The sequence below is a fragment of the Mastigoproctus giganteus genome, chromosome 12, assembly GCF_048544385.1.
Source record: "Mastigoproctus giganteus isolate SK-2022 chromosome 12, ASM4854438v1, whole genome shotgun sequence".
NCBI classification, from domain to species: Eukaryota; Metazoa; Arthropoda; class Arachnida; order Uropygi; family Thelyphonidae; genus Mastigoproctus; species Mastigoproctus giganteus.
The window spans coordinates 131,746,469-131,761,289 of record NC_143586.1 but is presented as its reverse complement, the minus strand read 5'-3'; the positions used below and the strand labels follow the sequence as shown (position 1 = coordinate 131,761,289).

At 39.7% G+C, this 14,821-nt stretch overlaps 1 protein-coding gene across 1 annotated transcript in view; it reads right to left on the bottom strand.

Annotated features, from left to right (window-relative positions):
* egg (SET domain bifurcated histone lysine methyltransferase eggless) overlaps positions 1 to 14,821 on the bottom strand; it is a 536,019-nt gene that overhangs the window by 222,723 nt on the left and 298,475 nt on the right. The window contains exon 15 of the mRNA XM_090386075.1: positions 6,263 to 6,436. Coding sequence (XP_090242201.1) covers positions 6,263 to 6,436 — 174 coding nt within the window. The remainder of the gene's footprint in view (positions 1 to 6,262; positions 6,437 to 14,821) is intronic.

Below are 14,821 nucleotides of genomic sequence, written 5' to 3'. Positions count from 1 at the left end.
CTGAATAGAACATCGGAGTCGTTCCTCTCCACCATATTTCACAATACCATCAAGGAATGCAATTTGTTGGAAAAGGCTCCCCCCTCTCTCTTTTTGGCCTTTTAAGGTATGCATCTAACATCATTCAGATGCAAACCTTAGGCATCATTGGCGATGGGTCACTGTAAGCATGAGTACTTGAGTGGGCACCTACTCCACAGGCTCATATTGAGGGGGGGGGGTTCACTGAATGGATTGTAGCCTTCGAAACACCTCTGGTCATCCACCGGTCAAAATCCATGGTCAGCTGTTCCAACATTTTCCATTCATACACTCAGACAAGGTGGGATAGCCTGAATCACCACAATAGTGAATGAGGCATGGGCACCCACCATTGGCTCAGTGACAACTTCTGCTCTGTCAGTTGTCTGTCCATTCTTGGAACGCCTTAACAGCACTCCATGAACAGCCTACAATATTCACATTTTCATAATATTGTCACCCTTCAACCTGTACCCAACAATCAGCCCTTTTTCAGTCTATCAGATCATGTCACCTGTCCATATAAATCAAGTACTTTCTATGAACTACATGCCAGAACCTGCGGTATCACATTTGCCAAGTCTTTCCACAACTTGTGCCACCAAGGCAGGGAGGAATGGTCGATTGCAAAAAACATGGGGGGAGGGGGAACATTCTTTTGACTGGACAGTGTATGTTTCAAAAAAATGGGACATAATAGAAATGAGTATTTTAGTACAGGTAACCCTCATATAACATGGTAATTAGGTTCCTGTAAAACAAGCCTGGGCAAACTTTTTGGCTGAAGGGCCACATTAGGAATTCGAAAAGAAGGCGGGCCACACGTAAAATACTATTTTTAGATATATATATTATTTGTTATCATGAAGAAGGAATATAACATAAAAAAAAATTATTCTCTAACAACCAAGAATTTAATGAGATGAATGGAACTGTTTTACATCTTTTAACATTTTTTCAATTTCGGGTGTTAATTTTGTAGTTGAGATTCTTAAAACTGCTCGTAAATGTTCATCGATGATGTTTGATTGTAAAGAATTTTTATTTAGATTCATGATGGAAAATGTTTGTTCATATATGTAGGTTGATCCAAAAATAACCAACATTTTTCGGGCAAAATCTTTAAATTCGTCGAATTTGTCCGAATTAAGAGTATTGTAAAATTTACAGATTCCCTCACGACGGTGCAATTCCCTTAAATCGGTATCACACTGCAGATCTATAGTCTGAAGTTGTGGTTCACTCAGTGCACTATCAATTTCTATTAAAAATGGGTCGTGCACTATTGCCAGACTTGTCTCAATTTTTCAGAAGTTGCCAAATCTTCGTGAAAAGTCGTCATTCAAAGCGTTGATAATTTCACAATATTTTTCAAATTTACTTTCTTGAATCTTCAGCAACTTCGTGGTTGGAAAGTGGTCTACCTTGTTAATCAATAAATGTCGAAGAAACAACTGGAGTTTTAATTGAAATCCATTCAAACTTTTTTACCATATCATGGGCATATAAATTTTTCCCTTGTAACACAGTATTGAAAGGATTTAAGTGTCACGATGTCCAGGGTAAATGCAAATTCACAAATCCAGTTATTATCAGTTAATTCGGGAAAGTCCATAGTATTTTTCACTTTTAAAAATAGAATGATGTCATCCCATACTCACCGAAGAACTTTTTCTAAGCTAAGCCATCGAATTTGGCTATGATAAGGAATATCTGTGTACTCTGATTCAATATCTTGAAGAAAATTAACGAATTGTCTGTGTTTCAGGCCCTTCGATCGTATTAAATTTACTAGTTTAATAATACAAGATGTGATATGTTCAACTTTTAACACATTTTTACATAATACTTGTTGATGTATAATACAATGAATTTTAATTAAATTATAATCAGGATAATTTTCACAAATTTTATCCCGAATTTTCTTTAACACTCCAACATTTTTACCTGTCAAACTTCCTGCTCCGTCAGTTGTTATGCTTACCATTTTGTTCCATTGTAAATTATCTTGTTAAGCATTTTTCAACTCTGTTAGTACTGTTAAACATTTTTCAAATTATACCGTTATAAAAGTGCCTGTTGGCTTGCTCTGGTTCATATACAATTTCAAATTCTATCTCAATATGAACAGAGATGATAAAACAATTTACAATTCTATAATGTATTACATATACAAATTTTTTTTTTTCAAAAAGGCGTCGCAAAAGGCATAAAATAAGTAAACTTTTTTCGAAAATACGATTAAAGCTCACGGGCTGCACAAAAATGTGCAATGGACCATAGTTTGCCCGGGCCTGCTGTAAAATGTCATGTTGTGCGAAACCATGTTATACGGGACTAAGAGAAAGTACAAATTGGGAAGTTACGTTCCTAAAGCTAACAAAAATACACTATTTCATTAACAAAAATACACTATTTCGTTAACAAAAATACACCATTTTGTGTATTTTTATTAAATTGTGTATTAATTGTGTATTAAATTTAGATTTTGTGTATCTTCTGCTCTCATTAAAAATTCAGTAATCTGGTTTTGTTTGCATTTGCTTGATAAATCTTTGTGAATTTCATCATATGGAACTAAGCATTTTTGAAGCTCCCTTTTGAACTCTGGGCTCCTTTCATTCAAGAATCTGCATTCAAAAAATAAGATTCTAATTGCTCGGCTAACTTTATGCCTTCCCGTATACTTTTTAGGGTAAAATTTGGAAGTTTAGAAATTATCTGCACTATCATCCTCTGAACTGATTTGGTTTTACCTCCAATGCTATTTCCAGCAAATCTGCTTAGCCAGCCTCTTTTTTTCTACCAGTAATTCTTCAACATCTTCAGTAATCATATATTTTTTAAATTTTGTTTAGGACCATCGATGACTAAAGCCATGTTGCTCTGTGTATATTGTCTATAAATTGCATGTCCTGAAGTCGATTTTCGGTTTTCCTGGAAGAAAAACCCAAGTTTCCGGGAGAGAAAAAAAAAAAGACATTCTACCCTCGCCTGAGCCCGACTAACTCAGCCATGTGGTGAAAAAGACCCATAAAAATTCCTCCCATCATCAACGGGATTGAAACTTGGGTCTTTTCCACCCGGTGTGGGGGAGAAGGGCGATTCTATCAACTGTGCTACCGACAAGGGCTTCAGTAGTCATATCATCAAAACCTTCCCCTCCTACCAACGTACAAAGTTCTACTATCACATCTATTCTGTTTTCTGCTGGTTCGACCATATTTACTGAATGTACTGACTCTGGCCATAGATTATTCCACACGCATTTAACGTTGATGGTTTTACTTCTTTGAGCAATATAGCTACAATTCTGATACAGTCCACAATTGAGAAATGTTTCCGTGCCTCCATTACTTCAATAGATTCAAAATCATTTTTTTCCAAAATCCATTGTAACGATTTTCTGATGTAATTAATTTTAAAGGTGGATATAATGCCTTGATCTAAGGGTAGAATGAAAGAAGTTGTATTAACCTAGTAACAACTGTGGTGGTTGAAATATATCTTCATAACTTCAATGTTTGGATGACTTACATCTTTTGGATGGCCTGGCATGCTATCCAATAGTAATCAAACTTTGAAATCTAGATTTTTCCCCAAGTTCAACAAGCACAAGTTCAATAGCAGAACATAACATGGGGATTTCCCAGCAAAATAAAATACAGGGATTTCTCAATAAATTTTTTTGACTAGCGAGTCAACAGCAGGGATTCAAAAAGAGTGGAAATGTAGAAAAATTACATCCAACATAACAGAAGGGTTTTCCTTGCACAAAAACTCCAAAATACCCTGTTATGTGAGGTTTGCTGAAATTCTCTAACCGTGTTATATAAGTACAGTAAACCCCCGCTATTCGCGGGGGTTACGTTCCTGCGAAATGCCGCGAATACCGAAAACGCGAATACTGAGTTATGGCTCCCATAGTAATAAAGGGGTTCCGTTCCAAAGTACGAAATATATAAGAAAAACTAGTCAAAAATTTTGTCTATAGTGAAATGCAAGCATATGGCATCGAAATGAAAATAAGAAACAATTTAATATTAAATGTAATATTTATTAGAAATTTCAAACAAATCTTTCAAACCTTTCAAGCCTTTGCTAGCTAAAAATCTTATCCCGCCAGTTCTATCACCAGTTTCGCTTAAGTGTTGGTAAAGGAGTTTTGCCTTTTCACGAATGATGAGCGAACTCAACGGAATTTTCTTTTGAGTTCGGTCTTCTATCCACAGATTTAAACCTTTTTCCGTGTTTTCTAATTTAACATCACGAGTTACAGAGCAAATTTTTGAAGAAATTAGCGCGTTTTCACGGACACTACGGCGGATTTTCTTCCGATTTCTTGATTGATCGTACCGTTAACTCATTGATTTTATAATAGATTTTCTCAATAACAGAAAGTGAGGAGACACTTTCACCATTAGAAATTTTATCCAATAATTCAATTTTATTCGCTAGTCATCACATTCTTTGATCTTTTCACATTTCCTTTGTTATTCGTAGCCATAGTTTTGTACGGGTTAGAAAGAACCTGTCTACAATAAAGTCACTTTCTAGTCACTTTCTTCCATTAACACACTAGAAAAACTCTGTTTTACACTGCAAAACGGTTGATTTATCACTTTTGTAAGCATATCAATTTATAAATTAAAAAATATAAATAAATATTTATAAATTAAAAGCAAACGACGAAACTTTCCATGACAAGCGCATAACACATACTGAACAAGGATTAGCGAGAAACATCCACGCTCGCGATTTTGTCACCCCTCTCCCCCCACCCACCGAGCGCTGTTTTGATCGGGAAAGATAATTTTAGCCACGCCCATGCTTTTTTATGGCGGAAAATGTTCACGGCGCTTTAAAATTCACATTTTTATAGGTTTCATTTTACATTAAATCAGCGACCGCGAATACAGATACCGCGAATAGCGGGGGTTTACTGTACAGTGTTGTGCGAGGATTGCTGCAATTCATAAATAGTGTTAGAGCGAAACCATGCTGTAGAAGTACCGTGTTATTCAGGGGTTGCCTGTATTCACATTTTCATATAACAGTCAACAATAGGTTCCATAAAAGCTATAACCTGTCATTACTTACCTCAGTTTCACACTTATTTTTATCAAGAGATATGTTATGATGGATTAATAACACATTATTATTTATCAATCATATCTTAATGATTTCATTATTATTATCAAAGGTTATCAAAAAATTTATTGAAGTAAAACATATGTAAGCAATATTGTTTTGTTTTTGATAACAAATTTTTTTCAATTGGAAGAGGTGAAAGAATCTTTTTGTTGGTTTTGGGCTGGTTTTTTTAAAGAATGAATGTAAGATTAGTTGGCTAGTTTGCTTGCTCCCCCCCTCTCTCTCTCTCTCCCCCATCTTCTAAAATAAATAATCACTCATCAGATCATTCAATTTTCTTTTGAACATGCAGCTTCTTTCAATGTCTGGATCCATGTCCAAAACCATTTTCAAAAAAATCTTAAAACTTCCATTTTTATTTTAATTTTTAATGCTTTTTGTTTTTTACTTTTTTTTGTGCTCTTGTTTACAGTACAGGTAGCAAGAATGTGTATTATATGAACTGTCTATAAATTTTTATGTACAAAATGTACAACAAATCAAAATATACAACACACGCACTAGTGGACAACCATAAACTGAAATGATGCTAAGGAAAAACATGGTAATGAGGGTTTTGGTTATGACGTCTTATCTACCATTGCACTTGTAAGGGTAGACAAGACGTCAAATATGCCCGGAACGTCAAACAAGCACTGTAAGAGAGCAAGTTATTGCAATAACAAAAAGGATTAATGTGCAAAAAATATCTCCAAGAGGAACTTGTGCAACCACTGCTGGCTTTTGAGCACACACTACTAATTTTTTCAATTATGTAAACCCATAATATGTAAACCCATAAAACCCAAAAGATATTTATATTTTAAAAATAACACTTGAATAATCCTTTCCTTCAATCTTTACTCAAGTAAAGATTGAAGGAAACTAAACTTATTGTAAAAATTGGAAGACACACCCAATTATCTGAAAACTTCTGACTAAACAAGAACTGGTAGTATTTCAATCAATGAAGTGTTAAATTTGAATTCAGCCAGAGTTGTTTGATTGTGAAAATATACTCCCATTTTTTTTTTTTTTTTTAATTAGCAAATATTCTATATACTTTCTTCCATGTATTATTCTGCTAATACTAATACTGATTTCTCACCAACTGGAAAGAGAGGAGGAGGAATATCTCTTTTGTCTTGAGTAGTTGATTTCTTAGCAACGTTTCTCATTTTTTCAGAAGAAAAATACTGCAATCCCCCAGTCTGCTTGCGGGCAACTTGACGGCGATCGAAATTTGATTCATCACTGTCATCAACATCTTGTATAGTGAACACTGGAGTGATCAAACAAAAAATAAAAGAATAATTTAAATTTTTGATAAAATCACTACAATAGAAAATATTTTCTTATAAACAATTTATATAATTCACTGTTTCACATAAGTTCATGCAACTATGAATGTAATGACATTTCAAAACAATTTGTAAAACAAATATACAATAAATCCCCGCTATTCGCGGGGGTTACGTTCCTGAGAAATGTCGCGAATCCCGAAAACGCGAATACTGAGTTATGGCTCCCATAGTAATAAAGGGGATCCGTTCCAAAGTATGAAATATATAAGAAAAACTAGTCTAAAATTTTGTCTACGTATGTATTATATGTACCTTCATAATATGACTATGTTCATAGACAGTACATAGTGAAGTGCAAACATATGGCATCGAAATGAAAATAAGAAACAATTTAATATTAAATGTAATATTCATTAGAAATTTCAAACAAATCTTTCAAACCAGCGCCTTTGCTAGCTAAAAAACTTATCCCGCCAGTGCTATCACCAGTTTCGCTAAAGTGTTGATAAAGGAGTTTTGCCTTTTCGCAAATGATGAGTGAACTTAACGGAATTTTATTTTGAGTTCGGTCTTCTATCCACAGATTTAAAGCTTTTTCCATTTTTTCTAATTTAACATCACGAGTTACAGAGCAAATTTTTGAAGCAATTAGCGCGTTTTCACGGATACTACGGCAGATTTTTTCTTCCGATTTCTTGATTGATCGTACCGTTAACTCATTGATTTTATAATGTTTTGCCACTGAGGAGACACTTTTACCATTAGAAAGTTTGTCTAATAACTCAATTTTATTCGCCAATGTCATCACCTTCTTTGATATTTTCACATTTCTCTTTTTATTCGTAGCCATATTTTTGTAGGGGTTAGAAAGAACTTGTCCACAATAGTCACTTTCTTCTGTTAACACACTCGAAAAAGTCTGTTTTACACTGCAAAACGGTAGATTTATCATTTTTGTAAGCATATCAATTTATAAATTGATAAATTTATTCAATTTATAAACATATAAATTAAAAGCAAACGACGAAACCTTCCATGACAAACGCATAACACATACTGAACAAGGATTAGCGAGAAACATCCACGCTCGCGATTTTGTCACCCCTCTCCCCCCACCCACTGAGCGCTGTTTTGACCGGGAAAGATAATTTTAGCCAAGCCCATGTTTTTTATGGCGGAAAATATTCACGGCGCTTTAAAATTCACATTTTTTTAGGTTTCATTTCATATTAAATTGGCGATCGCGAATACAGATACCACGAATAGCGGGGGTTTACTGAAGGGCCATGTTTTCAAGAACTGTCCCAACAAAGAACAGTCTCCAACCTGCGCAAACTGTAAGGCAGCTAGGGCACCACACGAACATTCGATTCGTGACACAAACTGCCCAGTATACAAAAAAGTGAAGAGCCTTTACCAAATGAGAGTAAATTATGGATAGATGCCCCACAAGAAACAGACAACAAGAGATCAAGTTACTGCAACTAAATGCGCAGAGAGCGAGAGTAGTCGCAGACCAGCTAAAGATCAAAGCTGAGGAAAATCAAATTGACGCCATGATGTTGCAGGAACCCTACGTTCACTCTGGGAATGTCGTGGGATATCCCACTTCATATAAAATCATTCACTGCATGGAAGACCATCCATGGGCTGCTGTCGTTGTGAGGAATCCAGAAATAACGGTGACTAAAATCGCGCCATTATGCACCTCCATCAGTGCCTGTGCGCAGATCATGACATCTCTCGGGTCCCTATATCTTCTCTCACTATATTCTCACCCTGGTGAGGATATTACTACTGCAATCTCCATCATCCAGGAAGCACTCCGTCTCCTCCCAGGTGGGCGGTTGCTGATAGGCATGGATGCTAACTGTCGCTCAGCACTCTGGCACAGCCCAACTGCAGACAGAACACCAACCAGAAATGGTACAAGACTTGAAGATTACATAATTTCGTCTGGTCTGCGGATCCTGAATCGTCCAGGTCACCTCTCCACCTTCAGCAGTTCCCTCTGGGAGAGCACAATTGATGTCACTATAGCAACACCTGACATTCAAAGTAAACTGATCAACTGAGCTGTTCAAGAGTCATGGACAACATCAGACCACAGAGCAATCACCTTCTCCCTCGTTCGTTCTGTGGAACGTGCACTACCAATTCCTAGAGACATAGTGAGATACAACACCAAAAAAGCAGATTGGGGCCGATTCCAAGAGGAATTGGTCAAGTTTTTTCCGGAAGACATTCCACTACCTATTACACTCACACCTAAAGAAAGCGTTACCAAGGTAACAGCTGCCATCAGGAGTGCCTGTGATGCTTCCATCCCGCGTAGAAGACAATACAGGTACGCGGTCCCCTGGTGGAACACAAATTTTCGAGATCTGAGAATAAGAGTCCACCTAGCCAGGAAGACATTTCAACGAGCCCGTGTACACCTTCCCCCGAGAGAAGTAGCTGCAGCACGAGAGGCTTACCGTGTGATAAGAAATGCATATTCCAAAGAAATACGCAGATGTAAGAAGGAGTCATGGCAAAGTCTAGTTTCCACAGTGGGAAATGGCGATCCATGGGGCATTGTATTTCGGATCATTACAAACAGGCTACCCAGAGGTGAAGTTTTGGAAACCACACTCAGGCCGGATGGAACCTCGACATACTCTTGGTCTGATTCTCTCAACAACATACTGGACAATATCTACCCAACTGATGACTTGGCACCGACACTGGAGCAACAAGAAATCATTGACAGGAACAGGGCATACATATCAGATACTAGGGAACCGCTCTTCACATCCCTGGAAATGAATTTGGCCCTGGCCAAAACGAAGGAAGGTAAAACCCCAGGCTTGGATTTGCTGGAAGTTGACGTAGTAAAAAAGTTCGCAGAACACTATCCTATAACTCTCTTAAGTTTATTTAATAGATGCCTAGCTGAAGGAACATTTCCTGACTTCTGGAAAATTTCAACACTCAAGTTAATCCTAAAACACCCGAAAAAACCACCTCAAGTACCGACTTCTTACAGACCAATAGCCCTGCTTCCTGTTTTGGCCAAACTTCAAGAACGTCTTTTGCTCTCCTGTCTCACCGACTACTACAAAAAGCAACAATTACCATCTCCGCATCAATTTGGTTTTAAAACGGGCTGCAGTACAGAAGATGCTATCCACAGATTAATCTCTCTAGCTACCCAGACAGAATCTAAATACTCTCTAGCCATAACGGTGGACTTTGCGGGGGCCTTCGATCGTCTATGGTGGCCCAGCATACTTCAAAGACTTCGGCAGGCCAAGACGTCCAGCATTCTATATAACTGTATAAAGTCCTACCTCAGCAATAGAACAGTGCAGGTAACCAACAAATACCAAACAGTCACCAGGAATATACTGCGAGGCTGTCCTCAGGGCTCTGTTCTTGGGCCATTTCTTTGGTCCATTGTCTTGGATGAGTTCCTGGGGATGGATCTCGGCGAGGTCAAGCCCCTGGCCTTTGCTGATGATCTCGTACTGGTTATTCATTCTGGTACAAGAGCCACATTGGAAGTACAAGCCAACTTTGCACTGGGAAAACTTCAAGACTGGGCTGCCATGCACAAATTAACAATCTCCAGTGAAAAAACAAAGTCAATCCTTCTAAAAGGAAAGCTCCAAATCCGACGGCCGCCAGTGATGAAAATTAACAACACCCCAATCCGTCTCTACACAGAAATCAAGTATCTGGGCCTGTATCTAGACGCCAACTTATCCTTCCATCCCCACTTAAAATACCTGTCAGCTGAAATCCGAAAATACACTGCAATGATAAGGCGGATTAGCAGAGCGGATTGGGGCCTAAAGAATAAAGCTCTATCATTAATATATAAGGCAGTATATGTCCCGATTGTGTGCTATGGAGCCTCCACTGGTGTGAAAAGGCAATCCTGGAAAGGAACAAGCGCAAGCTTGATTCCATTCAAAGGTTTATGTTATTATCGGTTACCAGGGCGTGCTGTACTGTCAGCTCCCCTGCTTTACAAGTCATTGCAGGATACTTACCTATCTATCTGGAAGTTGTCAAGAGGGGTCTCTTCCAGCGCCTGAAGAAGGGAATCCCAACTCAACTGTTAAACCTGCAATTGAACCATGCAAATGACCCTAAGAAGGAAAGAAGAAAAATTGCAGACCACCTACAAAACCTCTGGCAAGAAACATGGGACACAACGCCTAAAGGAGCAATCACCAAAAGGTTTATTCCCTCAATTAGTCGGACTTCCCCAAAGCCTCCTCCCTGGTACTCGCCTGGATTGCAAGTCACCTTCCTGCTTACAGGCCATGGACCGTTCCAGCAAAAATTAACAGCCATGGGAATAGAAAATAACCCATATTGCCACTGTGGTGAAGAGGAGTCCTGGGAACACCTTATGTACGAGTGTCTCACTTACGACAACGCCAGACTTCAATTTCTCACAGAGATTCAAGGAAACCCCCGCAATCAGGAGTCAACTTTACTTCAAGAAGAGGCCACATACCTAGCCTTAACACGCTACGCCCAGGCTGTTTTCAATTGTAGAAGAGCAAGACTTGCGGAACTCAGAGCAGAACAGTATAACGTGCCACCCCTGCGATCCCCTACTGGGATAGGATAATGCAATTTACCCTGGGTGCAGGATACTCACAGGAGCACCTGCTCCTGTAATTTTCAACTCCCTTCTCCATCCTCTTCCTTATAGTGGACTGCCTTCCCTCTTTGGTCCACTCCAACTACTGTTCCCCACTTTTGACCTCTTCTTCTTCTCTTACTCCCCCCCATATGCTCTCTTATCTTTTTATGTTATTTATTTTTATTTATTTATTTATTTTATTTTTTTATTTTTTTTTTTTTTTACAGCCTCAACTTTTTTTTTTTTATTTTCACTCTTCATTTTTTTATTATTTTTTTTTATTTTATTTATTTTTATTTTTTTTATTTTATTGCAATTTTTTTTATTATTTTTTATTTTTTATTTTATTTTATTTTTTTATTTTATTATTTTTTTTTTATGGCTTCTGTCAGGTAGCTTATAGGCAACCCTGGCAGAGGCAGCCAGAGTATAATGGGCAGCCTGGCTCACCTCCCAGTGGCCCCGCGGCCAAGCAGCCAGACACAACAACAGAACAAAGCACAATACTACATTACCAGACATTACACTTTTTTTCTGGCTGTGCAGTAGTTCTGCATTTCATCACAGAGTACATATGGTGCAGATGTGGAAAACCACCGGTGGCGCCTGAACCTAAATACTATGCCACTTCAAATACTATGTATAGTGGGATTTCGATCGTGCGGTCACGTTTCTATGTGCTCTGATTAATAAGTGATTTTAGTGTTGATTAAACATGGATTTACTATTCACCAAAGATTCGGACTTGAAGAACTAACGATACTGAATCATCAGGTGATTTTATGTGAATTTCTGTGCGGATTTAAAGAATTTATGTGAGTTTTTAAATTCTTACACATGTTAGCGTTGTGCCTGTATGCAGTGCGTATGCATAGAGCCAATATGGCCGCCTTCACGATCGTTAATATGGCTGCCAGACACGTTGTTCATTTCACACTCGTGGATTTCAGTTTAAAGTGTTTTTCTCATCAAAAGTATATACAGTGATTCCTCAACTCCAGTGGACTCTCAAGGTGAGAAACTTTCTGTGCTTTGTTGGGAATTTGGCTGGTTAGAAGTGTCACTATTTGTATTCTTTGTGCCAGACCGCATGGTCACCATGTGGCTGACATTTGGGATATAGAGAGGCAACCGACATAACGCGGTCGCCACGCTTCTATCGAGCAACTTGACTGGGGAGGTGACCCAAGCTTAGTAACTTCGGACTGTGACCTAGTCCCAAATTTTCAGCGAACTTCGTACTCTTCATTTTAAGGAACAGTGACCAAAACGGTTCCCCCCCCCCTCCATTACCATAGACTTACAATGGTGAAATGTCATCTTTTCCCGATGCGCCAAATAACTTTTTAGTATTACCAGAAACTTCGCCGTCCCTAAAAACCGCAAAGAAAGTGACCCCGCTCTCCTAGGAGTATTTCTGTACCGAGCTGTTTTCTCCCCCCCCACAATCTAACTGGGGGCACAAACCAAACTTCAACGGCTTACTGCAAGCCAACTAATATACCCACAAACTTGTGGCTGACATCATCCGCCAGCAAAATCCAAGCCCTAGCAAACACTATCAACAAAATCCCGCTAATTCGGACGACCCCGTTAATCCGAATTTTGTAGACATGGATGGGGAAACAGACAAAATGAAGGACACACAGCAACCTAATCAATGCGACTACATCCAGATAACCGCAGAGCAATCAGAGGACTTGGAGGACACTCGCCCGGGGGCCCTCTCAACCAAACGGAGGAATGTCAAACGAATGGCACCAAAATCAGAACAACGTGAAACGCGGTCTCAGACTGAAGCGAGAGACTAATTACACAACACAACCTCACAGAAGGACCAGAACGACGAAAAGCAACAGGACTCACTACTTGACCCTGCTCTCCCAGAGGGTACTGTCTACCAGAAGTCTCTCTTCCTAAAGATGGCCCTCGAAAACTTATTCAAGGACCACTCAAACAGAGTATCCACAGGCCTTAGGGCCCAAATAGTTACGATCTTCCATAAAATGGAAACGATACTCCTAGACACTCATGTCGAATGTGAAAGAGCGACCTCGCGACTACAAGCATACATGGAATGTGGGGCAAACCAAATGCCACAGCGCGCCTCCACATACGCTCAAGCGCTGAGGACCAGAACCCAGGAACCACCAGAGACGACACTCCAATCGGCATCCAGACGGAAGACACTACTCCCAGGCCGAATTTGGTCATCCTCAGACCAACTTCCACAGAGGAGCACACCTCCAGCGAAGCAGTCAAAACCACAGTAATGACAAAACTAGCAGAGGATCTCAAGACCACAAAAATTAAATCAGTACGGAAAACGCGCAACACAGGCATAATAATCGAAACGCATACGCAGGAAGATGCCCAAAAAATAATAGCCAATCCGAGAATACAAACTCTTGGCCTGGAGGCCGCGCCCCCCCCAAAAAAGTGGGCCTAGTATAATTATATTCAACACGGACAAAGACCTCACACCAACAGCTCTTCGAGAAGAACTGTATATGAGAAACCTCCAGCAAGAACACCCGGAGGTAGATCCAGCATCACTTATAAATCCGAGGTATCAAACCAAATCCCGAATAGGTAGCGCCACAAACTGGGTGGTTGAGCTTTCGCCTGCGGCCTGGAATACTATAAACAAACACAACAGAGTGTTCATAAACTGGGGCAGTCATCGCTACAATGAACATGTGACAGTCCCCAAATGCTTCCGGTGTGGCCGCTTTGGACACACCACCCACACATGCGCCCAAACGCAACCAACATGTGGGCACTGTGCTGAAGTAGGACACGAATTTAAGACATGCCCTAAAAGAGAGGATCCACCAACATGTGCAAACTGCAAGGCGCACAAAATCCAGGCAGACCATTCAATCCGTGACAACAAGTGCCCTGTATACATAAAGGCCAAGGGAGTATACCAAACAAGACTCGACTATGGAAGCACGCCCTAAACAGTATAACCAACTAAAAGTTCACTTCACACAGCTCAACGCGCAAAGGTCTAGGGCGGTTGCCGCCCAGTTGGTAAAAAAGGCCAGCGAAGAAAATGTCGACATTATGCTCGTGCAAGAGCCGTATACACACAGCAAAAAGGTCAGGGGATACCCCATGCAATACAAGATTGTGCATACTGATGCTGAAACCCCGTGGGCAGCCATCCTAGTTAGAAATTCGGATTACACAGTGACTAAACTATCAAACTACTGCCTCCCCTGGGCTGCGTGTGCCCACATAGTCACCGCACTAGGGGAATTTTATGCTGTCTCAATATACAGTCGACCGGGGGAAGATATCCTCCCAACAATTAACTACCTACAGACCATGCACACAGAATTTCCGAACGCCAAAATAATTGTAGGCGCAGACGTAAACTGCCGCTCACCGGCATGGTATAGCGAAACCCCAGGACGGAGAGGCGTTGTGAACGGGAAGAGTACCTCACAAACAGTTGCTATAATATACTTAACCAGCCAAACAACCTCCCAACATTCTCCAGCACTATGTGGGAGACAACAATTGATGTCACCCTTGCCACAAGATCCGTCACTGATCACATCACAGCCTGGACAGTAACGGAAAACTGGACAACATCGGACCACAGAGCAATAACCTTCCAACTAAACCGAACAATAGCCAGAAGCACAACACCCAGACAAATACAGCACAGATACGCCATAGGAAAAGCAGACTGGCCCAAATTCCAACAAAC